This window comes from Merops nubicus, unplaced genomic scaffold, assembly GCF_000691845.1.
Source record: "Merops nubicus isolate BGI_N331 unplaced genomic scaffold, ASM69184v1 scaffold28210, whole genome shotgun sequence".
NCBI classification, from domain to species: domain Eukaryota; kingdom Metazoa; phylum Chordata; class Aves; order Coraciiformes; family Meropidae; genus Merops; species Merops nubicus.
The window spans coordinates 6,685-20,038 of NW_008582639.1; the positions used below are offsets into that span (position 1 = coordinate 6,685).

At 42.7% G+C, this 13,354-nt stretch overlaps 1 protein-coding gene across 1 annotated transcript in view; it reads left to right on the forward strand.

Moving 5' to 3' along the window:
- Positions 1–8,015, forward strand: part of STRA8 (stimulated by retinoic acid 8) — an 11,999-nt gene extending 3,984 nt beyond the window's left edge. The window contains exons 4-7 of the mRNA XM_008938398.1: positions 1,257–1,539; positions 2,799–2,875; positions 4,389–4,500; positions 7,941–8,015. Coding sequence (XP_008936646.1) covers positions 1,257–1,539; positions 2,799–2,875; positions 4,389–4,500; positions 7,941–8,015 — 547 coding nt within the window. The remainder of the gene's footprint in view (positions 1–1,256; positions 1,540–2,798; positions 2,876–4,388; positions 4,501–7,940) is intronic.
- The last annotated feature ends 5,339 nt before the right edge of the window (positions 8,016–13,354 follow it).

The following is a 13,354-nucleotide window of genomic DNA, read 5'->3' on the forward strand; positions in this document are numbered from 1 at the left end:
AGGACTACACAGTGCTCTGTCCAGTGCAAAAATGTGGTTGTCTCCTTCCATCTGGGAAGGATATAGCTGAGTCATGGTTCAACCTTAATATCTTTAGTAAAGCAGTCTAATGGTGATTCATATTCTTCTGTTTGAGAAACTCCAGATCCTATGTTTGGAGCTGAACATGCAGAATCCTTAGTGAGTGCAGTACCTTACATGAGGATGCTTATTCCCCTTCCAGTGTTTTGTCTCCAGCAATGGTGAAAAATACCCCAGCGTATGGAAACTGGAATTTAAACATGGTTCTGCTTGCATGCAGAATTATCTTAAGGTTTTCAATATTGGTTTGCTGGAATAAATATTAAAAAAAAAAAAAAAAAAAAGAGAGACTGAACTCTTCTGAGTTACTTTCTTATGCTGTACTCTTCAGTTAATCAGGAAATGTTCTCATTTGGGACATCTGAAGAATCATTTTGAGTCCAAACTTGGTAAAAATGACTGCTGTTTCTAGAAATCTTGGTTTGTGCTCCTTTGATCTTGTTATTTTCATTTGAGAAGCTCGAAGCTCATTTAGTTAATGTGAAATAACCTTAGTGCTGCTTTACAAAGCAGACATTGTTATCCCTGGTTCGCTGTCACGTTCTTATAGAAGAAGCTGGCTCTTTCTGAGCTTCAGTCACTGGGTTGAAATTATGACACATTCTTTACCAGTTTCACTACAGATTGCAGAGGTCAGTCTTAGGGATGTGTTTCCTCAGATGTAAAATGGAGGAAATTGAGCTCTCATGTTTTTTTTAAGTCAGAGCATCCAGGCATGGAATACTCTCTTTTTCTATCTGTACACATAGTACCTAATATGTCAGGATACAACCTCAGCCAAGGCTTTTAAATGTAGTGCAACGCCAGTAAAAGTATAAAAAGTGACTTATAGTGTAAAAGTCTCAGGATACAAAGGCAAGTAACTCAAAATTTTTTAAATGCCAGGATGAGGTTTGCCTGTGCAACAAGTAGATACCGCAACGCCTGGAGCTTCGGTGCGAGGCAGTTGTGCTGAGGCTCTGGCTGGAGCCTGCCTTTTGCAGACAAAATCTTGGCAGAACTGATTGCTAAAATCTTCAGTGTTGGGCAACCTTCAGAAATTGTATTGAGTCTTAGAGAGAGGAGTCAGTAAAGTAGTTGTGAATCAGAGTTACCCCCCAGTCTGCTGCCGATTTACAGGAAATGGCTGCCTCATAGCCTGCTCTTAAGAGATGCTCCCTTTCCTTTCATTACAGATACCTGTATTTTTATAAGCACACAGTGGACCTTCTGATAGAGCATGGAATTGTGTGCTCTGAGGAGCTGCCTTTTCCTGAGGTCTCCATGGCTATTTCCCACCTCTGGCAAGAGCTTTCTGAAGAAAGGAGAGACAGCATCTTGCAGTACTGTAGCCAGAGAGACTCCCTCGTGGATCCTAAGCCTGCTTGCCAAGAGCCTGCATGCACTGAAGGTAGTGTGAGGGACAGCCGAGGTAGCAGTGAGGAAGCCAGTGGTTCCTCAGTCTCCACACCAGAGGAAGTAAGTGCTCAGTAACATGCATCATCTGCCCCTGAAACTCCAAGCCTTCAGATGCTAATTGGCTCTGCAGCTTTTAATCAGAAACATACAGTAGTTGTAATTAAGCTTCCACGAGTCCACTTCAATGCAAAAATAGAGACAATAAGCAAACTTGTGAGTAAAGGTCTGCACCAAATTCTGTCTTGGTAAAAGACAGAGCAAGCTACAGGAGTGCAGTGGTAGTAATCCTGCTGTAGTGTCCACTAACCTTAGGGTTTCTGTGTTAAGTAACAGTTAAATTTGCTCTAACGTGCACAAGGGAGAGGAATCAAGAACAAGAATTATACGGTTACTGTGCTCTGTAAACTCTCCAAGGAGCACAGATGACCTAAATCCAGAAGGAATACCCGGTTTGCCAAGGCCTGCTGTGTTGTGGGTTAGGTGGGCTTTTTTTCATCAAAGTACTTGGTAGCAAAGAGAAAGTATTTGTAGACCAGTTCCAGTGGCACAGGGCTAATGACTGCCTGTGCCATGCACCTCTGCAGAGCTGAGAAGTCAGTGACTGAGTAGACTGGGGCATTTGTTAAAAAGAAATTAAGTAACAGCTAACTCCTTGTAAACTGTTCCTGGAGCACTGATTACTTAAGCAACTAGCTGCTCAAAGACATGTGCGTAATTTTATTAGCTGCAAGAGGGACAGACATGCACTTGCATTGTTCTTTTTGAGTGACTGGGCTCAACTGATGTTGCTGACCTCCTTAGGAAGTGTTACGGAGATGTTCCATGGACAATAGTTTCTGGCACAGAAAATGTGTGAACTACATTATGGCAGAGTGAGCTAATGAGCTTATTGGTCTTTCACAGGGAGCATCTGAACTCCTTTGTAAGCCAGGTTGCGCACTGGAATCAGATCTGGGGAGACTGGCTGGGAGCACTGAGATCTCCAGCCATAAGCCGCAGCCACAGTCAAGTCTCTAAAGCACTGAAAAAAGTCATGGTTTCTACTGAATTTTTTGGGAGATGTAATATTAAATCTAATTCCTAGAGGTGAAACACGGGCCTAAGGGAATGGACTAACCTTGTGTTCCTAGTGGTGAAATACAGTTACTCATTATTCCTGTCTTCATAAAACCCTCTTGGTTTACTCTAGCTGTTAACCTACCTGTTAAATGAAAAAAAAGAGTATCATGCTTTTAAAGACTTCATTATTGAAATTGATGGCCTAGGTGAAACTTCTGGGTAGCTGGATATGTTGACATCTGAAGTGTTTTCACCGATAGGTAATGTTTGAAGATGCATTTGATGTTGCTGCTGGTTTGCTTGACGGAAGCGAGACTCAGGGAATGTCTAGCCAGAGGTAAATTGCAAACTCACCTGTTTTGCTAGACAGGGTAAGTTAATAGCCCACTGTCAATACCCCACAGCAAGTTTTATGTGGAGTGAGGCAATAGCCTAGCTTCCTTTCTTGTGCCTGATTTTTAGTAAATGATTAGAATAGCAGCCTCCAGCAATTCTGCTCACAATAATGCTCTTAAGGTTCAAAAGTGAAATAATTAATAGGCATTTATGGCATGATTAGAAAGAATCGCTTACTAAGAGCACCCCGTCACTTTAGGATAATTTGGGTGCTTCTGATTTCTTTCATCACTCTGCATAGTGTTTCACCTTATCAAATTACAAAATTTTGTACTGTAATTTTAAAAGACAGAACATGTTCAAAATTTGTAATGTTATTCTTTTCTCTCTCTCTGTCACTTACCAGGTCTATGAGGACCATAAGGCATGCCCTGGATAAGTCAGCTAATCATATATTGTACTCTCATTTAATGAGACAAAAATGATAATTTTTTATAAATGTTCTCCCTTACCTTTTTCAAGTACCCTAGCTCAATCACAAGGAGGTGGCCAGGCTAAAGTGTGGTTGACCTGAACAGTAACATTAAAGAAACTCAAGACCTTCTGAATAATAACATCTTTTTCCTCTGCAGGTCAGATGAGTTACCTGAAAGAGAACGTCAGATACTAAGCTGGCACTGCCTTTGATTTTTCCCAGTAGACCAAAGAAAGAAAAGTTTGCTTTCCTAAAGAGGAAAAATCCCATTATGACTCATCTTTTATGCATTCTTGCTACTTAGTCTTCATTAGGATTATTTCTCTTTACAAATAGTGTTTTTAATACATTTTTTTAGATCACGTTTTCTACTTATTTTCCCATGTTCAGAGAGTTCTTTAGTGTGAATTTCTTTGTCTTTCACCACCATTCCACTTTTCACTTCTAGAACAGAATGAATGAAAATAAGGTTGTTTTGGTTGTTGATCAGAATATACTTGCATACATAATAAAGCTTATATAGGTATCAATTAAATAACATTTACTAGGTTACAACTGCTGTTTGCTTTTAAAATAAGATTAAATATTCCCTAACACTGCTGTGCATTGCCATCATCTTTGCAATCAGTTTTAGTTCCCAAATTGGATTAGTGTTTCAGTAGTGAACATTTATCCTGTTCCCTTCCTTCCTTGTTACTCTGTGCCTTGTAATTCTGGACAGAGGTGTGATGGCAGAATTTGTGAAAACCCAGGGGAAATACAGAGGTGAGGTCCAGGATGAAAATCCTTGCCTTCTGCCAGTTACCTCTTACCTGAGTACAAACCTGCCACTGACAGATATGTCATTTCAAGACCACATGTCCCTGCATTCACTCAAAAACTTAACAGAAGTCAAAGCTGTTCCTCTGAAAGGAAAATACACTACCAAATAGCCATTGTTGCTCTCTGTTATAATGGATTTGTTCTTTTCCCCAAAACATAAAAATATGTAGGAGGAGAAATGAGGGAAATTAAATATAGTATCTGGTTCCATTTTCAGTTCAGCATTTTTGAGCTGTACTTCTGAAAATCCAATGGATCACCACAGACTGTATCTGCAGATCACTGACTTCCTAAAAAGCCTCTTCTTTGCTGACACACAGTTTTGCCAGGTAAGCTTTACCATCGTCAGGAAGGGATTTCTGTTTTCTGTGCTTCTGGCCATATTGCCCAGAATCATTTCAGGTAAGAACTTGGCGTTCCTCAGATGTATCATTCCAAAAGGTCAGTAGGCCTTTGTAAAAAGCAAAGTGTGAGGGGTTGTTACTGCTTAAAATATTACTCAAAATGGCAAATGTCATAAGGATTTTTTTTTTTTTATTGTTTGCATGAAGCTTCCTTGTGGAAAAGCTTGAGTGATCTCATCTGAGCAGGCAAAGCTTACTTTGCAGTTCTCCATTAACCCTCAGTAGCTTCATTCTGAGCTTAGTAGGACTACCTTCAGGTTTCCTACCCTGAGCCCTCTGCTGGTAGGGTATCCGTGTTCTTAAAAGAGCTGATAAACAGGTGCTGAGCTGCTTCGTAACATCAGCCTGAATCTGCAGGTTCACTGAGCCTGAAGTCATTGTGTTTGCAGTGAGCGTTCTTCCTGCCCTCCTTGCCCTCCTGCCAAGGAGGTGGCTCAGAGCTTGCATGTGGGTGGGGGACTGAAAGGGAGATATCCCTCAGCCAGAATATGCTTATTTGGGCTTGGAGTCAATTGTACCTCCATAGTAGCCACTGTTCTGCTATTTTCTATTACCTAGCTTCCACCAAGTCTCTGTTACTTGAACAGATGCTGCTTCGAAGAAAATAGTGTTTGTGATGAGGAGTTATTGGGACAGAAAGCACAAACCTAGTGTTGCACCACTATCTGAATATATCACATAGTGACTGCTGCAATTTGGTTTCCCCCCATCTTGAGGAAACAGTAGCACTTTAGGAGGTGCAGAGATTGACAGCAGGCACAGCAAGAGGCATTAAACAGGAGCTATTAGACTGGCACTCTTCCAGAAAAAAAAAACAACTGAGGGATAATGTGACAGTTTTGATCCTGAATGATGTGGATTTGGTACACAGAATGATTATTCAATATGTCTAACACCAGAAGAACAAGAAAGCTCTCAATGAAATGAACAAACAACATATTTAAAAGTATTTGCACACGCAGATTGCCAGATTTAACTCCTGGTACATCGGTCCATTGACAGTTACTAAATCTGAAGGTCCAGATAGCATCTCCAGCTCAGAAGGACCTCACAACGCAGTTTGCCATAATGTAGGAGAATATATCATGAAACAGAGTCCACTGCATGAACAATTCTTGCACTTTCTGTCTAAACATCCACTTCTGGCTTTTGCTGGAGACCAGGCACTGATCCTCACAGACCTTTGTTCTATGTTCTGCATAAAAGCAGAGCCCTTCCTGTGTTTATATAAGTGACCATGAACTGAGCAGGCCTAGAAAAGAAAGAAAATCGTTAGAAAGATAGGGTGTTCTCAAAAGAAACTTCAAATCAGAAAATGTCAGGCCTGGCAGCATTAGGTGGTCCCATTTTGTCCTTCTGCTTGGTGCTACATTATTATATGTGAGCCCAAGTCTTCGCAGCTCCCAGATGAGGTGGTATGAGAAGAGGTAGCGTCTCTCTTAAGCTTTAAAGAGGGACATTTGAAATAAGACTAGGAGAATGGGAGTAATGGTAAGACAAGCAGCAAAAGAAGCTGAAGTACACCAAATTGGCAGTTGACTGAGCTCTGTGGATCCAAATGGAAATAAAAGGCTGCACAGGCTTTTGTGCAGGAACTTTGAGTTGCCTGTGATAAGACAATAAAAAGGGAGTGAGCAGAAATCAGCCAGGCTAGACAGTACTGATAATGTGAAGGGCACAATCTGTTTTGGTTTAGATAACTGTGGTACAGCACATCTCAAGAGTCCTGCCAAGAGGAAGGAAAAAAAAAAAAGCAAAACAAAATTGACAAGAATTTTTTTTGTTTTGGGAGCAGAAATTGAGCTCCACCTCAAAGCAAACAGATGGAGGCAGTTACGGAAGTGGTTGCAGAGTGGGCAGATGTTCCAGCTAGCTTGAAACACACCAATTCCATATAGGCTGCATGCCGTACCCCAGAAACTGAGCCCAGTTTCTGGAGCATCAGAGACACCTGGACTTGCCAGGGAAAGGAGCCCTGCCTGCTTATCTTACAGGTGTGACTGAACCCCTGCAGATCATTCCCCTTCCCTTGATTTGTTACCTGTGCTACACTAGCCCAGGAGTTTGGGCAGTGCTGGGATAAATTATCCCAAGGATAAAGTGCTGTCTTGATGAACTGTGCACACGGCCTGTAGAAGATACAGGTGGGCAGCAGGTACAGTAGCAAGGCGAGACATGCAGCATGCACTCAACTGAAATAGGAGGAGCAACCTGTGGTCTCCTTTCATCTGCAGAGCTGATGAGGTGACAGGTTTTATTGCTGGTCATTATATGCCAATGTTGCATTATGCTATTTCTGGTTAACTGTCCAGGTACAAACGACTGTTGTCAGATTTTGTATGTTCACCATTTTGTACTCAGTGTGTGCAGCTCCTCTTGAGTTGCTGCCCAGGCTTCTCAAGGCTGCCAAGGGCTTGCAACCCGCTGGTATAAAATGCTTGAGAAAGACTCGCACAAGAAGAGGGAGGAAATAATTCGGACAAGGAAGGAGGGCTCTTAGAAGGACAGTGATCCAGAAGTGAGAACAGGAGCATGCTTCCATGGTACATGGTAGAGAAATATTTCTGAGCATGAAATTAGTTAAGCAACCTTGTAATTTTTCAAGGGCTGTTGTCTTAAGGTCCCATCATAAGAGATTCCTAGAAGCAAAGGCAGTAAATAATTAATTTAGATTGAGGTCCAAAGGTTTTCCAGTATCTGCATGAAAGTCAGTGGGTTTTCTTCTATATATCACTGACTACCATTGCATCTTCAAAGGCACGCTTTCTTTTAAAGTTATGGATTTTAGATGAGTCACTTGACAAGCAAGTGGGATTTAGTGCTCTTTAAGCTATGTATTTTTTAAACAGCACCTACTTCTAAAAGCAGTCTTGCACTAAAGAGTCTTGTATCAGTGCAGAAGGTGAACTAGATGAACACTTTCAGTGTTTTCTAGGAAACTCCTAGACTTTGTTTTGCCAAGAACCACTTATTCTTTGTAAGATGATGAAAGTGAAGACCATTTCCTTCTGTTGCTAAGGACCAGCAAAGCCTGAACTCGGTAGAAGTTAAGGGCTCGAGGAAACTTCTATCTGGAGAGCCTGGTATGTGACCCACTTGCTACCACAGTCAGTAACAGCTGTTAAATGATGTAAAAAGACACAGGGTGGAGCCCTGTGATTTTAGAAATAAATTGGTTGAAAATTTGAGCCATTCTTCATCAGACTTCTCAGACACTTGGCAAGTGCTGGTTCTGATTCAGAGAGGAAGGAGGGCACATGGCGCATTAGCTGGCACACATCTGCACTCAACCAACCCACTGTATGTTTGAAACACAGTCAACTCTTGTAATTTTTAATCCTGCTTGACATTGGTGGGGCTTTCAGGAAGAAGATCTTCAGTTCGATTATGTGACTGTGATGCTGAGATGCACTGAGACCTTCGATGATGAAGATTTCTAAACAGTATCTCTGTTTGCTCATGTTCCGCCAAGTATGGCTGGGTACACCAGGCACGTGAAGAGCCTGCACCTCTTTCAGTGGAGCATCTTTCTGAGCAGAGTGTGGAGATGCTGTGGTTTGTTACTGTTGACTTTCTGTTTCCTCATCAGTGCTTCCTGATGTATCAGTTGAGTAATTTACATTTTGAAAAGTTCCAGGTTTTAGATATTTATAAATTCTTAACAAATACTTTTATCTATTCCTTTTTAATGTTTAACCTCACTTCACCAGTAAACTAAGGCATGTACAGTTAAGTGACCTTGCCTAGTATAAGCTGTGGAAGAGCTGCAAAGAGGTCACATCAGTGACAGCCTGCACACCCTCATAGGATGCAGGTCTCAAACTGCAACTTGCAAAAATCACAAAGTGCTCTGCCCCCTGGCAGCAGTTACTTTTCTGGTGCAATTTTTCAGCTCAGGCTGACAAGGAAAGGGGGATTTCCTTGGAGGGAGTGAGATAAGGCTCTTCCATCTCTTTATGAGGACAGCAGCAGTGACCATAGTCTCCCAAATCACAAAAAGAAGTGCAGGCACAATAATATATTTTGGATTATTTACTTTTGCAAAGTGTGTGAAGCTGAGTGAACAACCTTGTGATTTTCTGCCATATCTCATTCTTTGATAAGTAGTGCTGCTCAGATAGTGTCTTGGAATTAAAAATGCTGTAGTGATGAATAAAATCCTTCACATCTCAGATCTATCATTAAACGTTCTCTGCAGACTTGGACAAATGGTGTTCTGACGGTGGTTATGCTGAGGTCATGCTAACAGCCATCACAAACACAAAGGCTGAAAGTTTTATTTTAAAATAAAGCTGCTGTGCTCAGATATCCATCAATCTTCAGCAGCCAGGCTGTAAGGCTGGTTTCTGGGTGGTGGCTCAGCACTGCCTTGGTGTGTAAGGTCGTGATACATGCAGCTGTATTCAAGCAAACACGTGGAGCCTTGTACTGAAGCACAAGGGAGAACAATTCCTCTAGAGCAGCTCCTGTCCCTGTGGTTGAGGCTGTAGTCGTGCTCCCAGGTGGATGTTTGACAGGCTGCTCTGTTGAGAAGTGTGGATGTGGTGCGGTGTTCCTAATGACAGATCCTGTTTGGGTTTAAAAGCCCCTCTGAGTTCTCCAGGGTGCAGCCTTACCTTTTTCTGACCTTTCTGGTGTACTTCATCTCTACAGGCTGTCATTGCTTTGAGGCTATAAGCAATGTTGGCTCTCCCTCCTCCTCTCCTCATTCCAAAATGCTGAGTGTGTGCATCCCCTGAGCAGTCTGGGTTTTGGGACATGTGCTGGTTAAAATACATGTACAGATTTCACAGGGGATATAAGATCAAATCATTCTTTCCCTTAGCTAGTGCAAGAGCTAGACGTGCATTCCTACAGTAATAGGTGCTTCCATTAAGTGTTCTGCCTGTGTTTTCTTACTGCTCTGTGATTTTGGAAGGAAATATGTTAGTTTTTCTCAGTGTTGAGGCTATTTTCGCTACAAGCTTTTAGCTGTAGAAATTGTACAGACTTCTCTAATCTCCAGTTCCATTTACCACACAAGATTAGGCCAGGTTTGTTGCAGTAATGATTCTTTCACCACATACATCTTAATTACTGCATCAGTTGAGGCCAAACTTGGTAGATAATGTTAAAGGGTTAACAGCCTGTTTTTAGCCTTTCATCCCGTACTATCCTTCTGTAGGATAGTACAGGACAGAAGTTAAACAGTAGAATATTTCACTTTCAAATTACTTAAACTGCCACCTACCAGATGAGACAGTTTTGAATGACCACCATACACTACATAGATGCATTCCCTTGATCATCCCATCAAAGTTTCTGATGCTTCACCAGAAGAATTTCAGGTTAGGAATGGCCGGAACATGAATGTGAAACAACAGGTGTGTTTGGGTAATGTGAAAATAATAACACCTCCAGATGTTAGTAAGCTTTGTGGGAGGTGTTAGGGCATGCTGCAGCGTGGCATAACCCCTCACTTTACAACATGGTGACCATAACATAGAGCAGACCTATTGTTCAGATCACATCACATCTTGGGGGAAAAAGCTGTGAAAATGAGCTGGTGATTCTAGAATGCTGTTCTAGAGCCAGTGCAACCAGGTACAAACACCCATCACCAGATCCTTGACCAGAACAGCCTGGACTTCCCACTTAGCCATGTGTCTCCCTGCAGAGCTGCAAGCAGGGTGACCCCACACCTGGTTGAGATCAGTAAGTCTTGATGTGCTTAGGACTCAAGAGTAGCACAGAGGGTAATACAGTTGACAGGTAGCTGGCCATTCTCCAGATAATCCAGAAGAACCCTCAAGTGTTCAGTTTTACACTTGAGGAACCTCTGATTTTCATGTATTTTCATTAAGCAAAGAAGCTGTGTTGCTGTGGTGCAAAGCCAAAGCTGCTTCCAGACCTCAAGTGGCTGCGTGCAGCTGGGAGGAGTGGTAGCCCTGCAGCCTAATCCCTGCTTACTTCATTTTAAAATTTGGAAATGTCCCCTTGAGGCAAATTAAAGATTATTTTATATAATATATAAAAACACACACCAAAGGGGGAATTTAAAAGAACATTTATGATCTTGGGCCTGAAACAGGGACATAAACAGCTTCTGAAAACTGCCTTTAAGCCTTAGCAACAGCAGACCCAGCTTCCCCTGACCAGCATACCCCTCTCACAGCTGTCTGGGCGTCCTGGTCTGTAGGAATGAGCCTCCATTGGGGATTGGGGTCCCCTCATGCCAGGAGCTCAGAGGTCATGCCCAGCTCTACTCCAGGGAGCCTACAAGCCAAATACAAGATGGGGACACACAGACATGGCAGCAGGCTGATGGCATAACAGATGAGCAATGTTGCCCATCCTTGAGGTGGGGAACAAAAAGCCCATTGAAGACTAATTTTTGTAGGAAACTGTACTAATACTATGTTGTTTTTGGTTTTTTTTTTTTTTAACAGAGCTATGGCAAACATAAACCTCTGGCACTTGCCAGCATGCTAACATACATAACTTAAAAGGAGAAGCAAAAAGATACAGCTGCAGTCTCTGCAGAGCTGACAGTCAACAAAAACACTTGAGGGTTCCCCATTTGTGCTTCCTACCTTGCTTTTTCCATAGGGGGATCTCAGCCATAGCACCAAAGGAAAAATTCTCACATGGAAGGTGGAGCATGTGAAGGCTAAATCATATAACAGGTTTTTGCCTTATTGGTGTGGCTTATGTACCTCGTTCATTAGCTGTGTATCCTGTCCCATCTGAAAAAAAAAAAAACCAAAAACCAAAAACAGTGTGCACCAGGTCTGGCCAGCAGCAGCCTGGCAGCTTCAGTACAGGACATGGGTACAGGGTGATGTAGACTAACAACTTACTTTTGCACGCGTGCTACAGCACAAGTAAATTCGAGAATGATGATGAGTAAGACCATGGGTTTGTCTGCTAGATCCCCTGAGAGCACAGACTGGCTCTAAGTGAGCTTAAAAATGTACTCAAGGTTGTGGAAGATGAAGAAGATATCAAAGCTGAGACACCTGGCACTAGTTATCTCTGTAAAATCTATGATGGTGATGAAGGTCAAACATACCTAAATGTGCAAATCATTTTTTCTCCCGAAGACACAAAACTCGCAGTCTTAGTGGAGGCACCCAGCCTGCAATTGTAACAGCAATTCATACTGTATTGTTTCTTCCTTTAGGATCCCAACATTCACGCAATTGATCTAAGACACCAATATGCCTGTAACGAGTAAAAACCAGCCACCTAATGTCATAGCTGCAGGACAGGACTGTAATAGGCATGAGGAATAAAGGCTTTGCATTGAAGCCACCCAGATTTTGTTCAGTCTTGAGTCAAGAGGTCTAAGGAGGCATTGTGTCACGGCCTTCAGTTGTCTCGTGAAAGGTGCAAAGATGAGATCAGACTTTTCTAAGACGGGACCAGAGACAGATGTAAAAGACACCAGGTAAAGCATCAGAAATTCCAGTTAGACATGAAAGAAAATGCTTCTCAGTGTGAGGGTGGTCAGACACCAGAACAAGCTGCCCAAAGAGGCTATGGCTCTCCATCTGTAGCTTATCTGGACACAGTCATCTGCAGCGTGCTTGAACAGGACCAGCTCTGAGCAGAGGCTTGCCCAGGTGACCTCCAGAGGTCCCCTCCAACTGAATTACTCTATGATACTTTGAATAGTATCTGCTACTTGTTATGGCAGTCACCCCGAGAAATAGCATTACACTGTGCATTTTATTTATATTTCCCCCAAAATAAGTAAGTATAAATATCAATGCAGGAAACACAAGCTTATGCTACAGCAACAATATTACTACACGGCACTGACAGCACCATGTGCTGATGTAATGCTGTGCACATTATATCTGGCTGTAAAGATTAAGGCTGTTTCTGCTGATAATGGAAAGGAGCAAGAATTTGCAAACCATTTTCCAGAGAAGCGGTTGTGACCTCACAGTCACCACACCAGACCAAACAGGTATGGAGTGGAGGGGACACACACCACAGGACACAGCAGTAGCAGGGATGCCTCAGATTGAGAGCAGAAGTGTTTTCCCCTTCATCCTTTGTAGGGTTTGGTGCCCTGGGGACACTGGCTCCTCTGAGACTGCTCCCAGCACCCCAGGTGGGACTTATTTCAGTGAAGCTGGGTTTTTCTGTTAGGGCAAGAACCTAATTAAGATTCCCTCTGTGGTTTAGGGTGGGAGAGGTATGTTCAGAAGACAATCCAACCCATTAATCTTAGATGCCAGTCTTACAACAACGTTCATCTGACTGACTTTAAATTATGGGAATATGGAATGAGATTAATCACGCGCCTGCTTCCCCTTGAACAGAACGAGGTATAAACCACAAGCTGAGAGGTGAGCACTGCCATTACAGATCTTCACGGTGGTGGGGATTAGCTTCAGCCCAAAAGATGCCTGAGAGTGGTACAGGGCCCACATCAGGGATGCATCCTCCTGTGGCCCCTTAAGCAGCTGGGACAGGGTACAGGAAGAGCTCTGCTTCAGCTAAATAGCTACTCCTTGGGGTCTCCAAAGCTCAGTGCAAGGAAGGAAACATTTCCCAGGCATTTCTTGGGCTTGGGTGTTCCCCAAAGAGGGATATGTTCTTCCTCAAAAGTGGGCAGGCAGGAGCAGAGAGGGGAAAAATTACTCCCTTGGCGTCAGCAGTGGTGCAGGGAGCATAGGTGGGAAGAGAAAGACATTATTGTTCTGCTCCAACCTCTAACAACTGCCAGCTCATGTTCAAATGATGGGGGCTGCAGACATGCTTTTCAGACTGCTGCTGCTGAGATGAG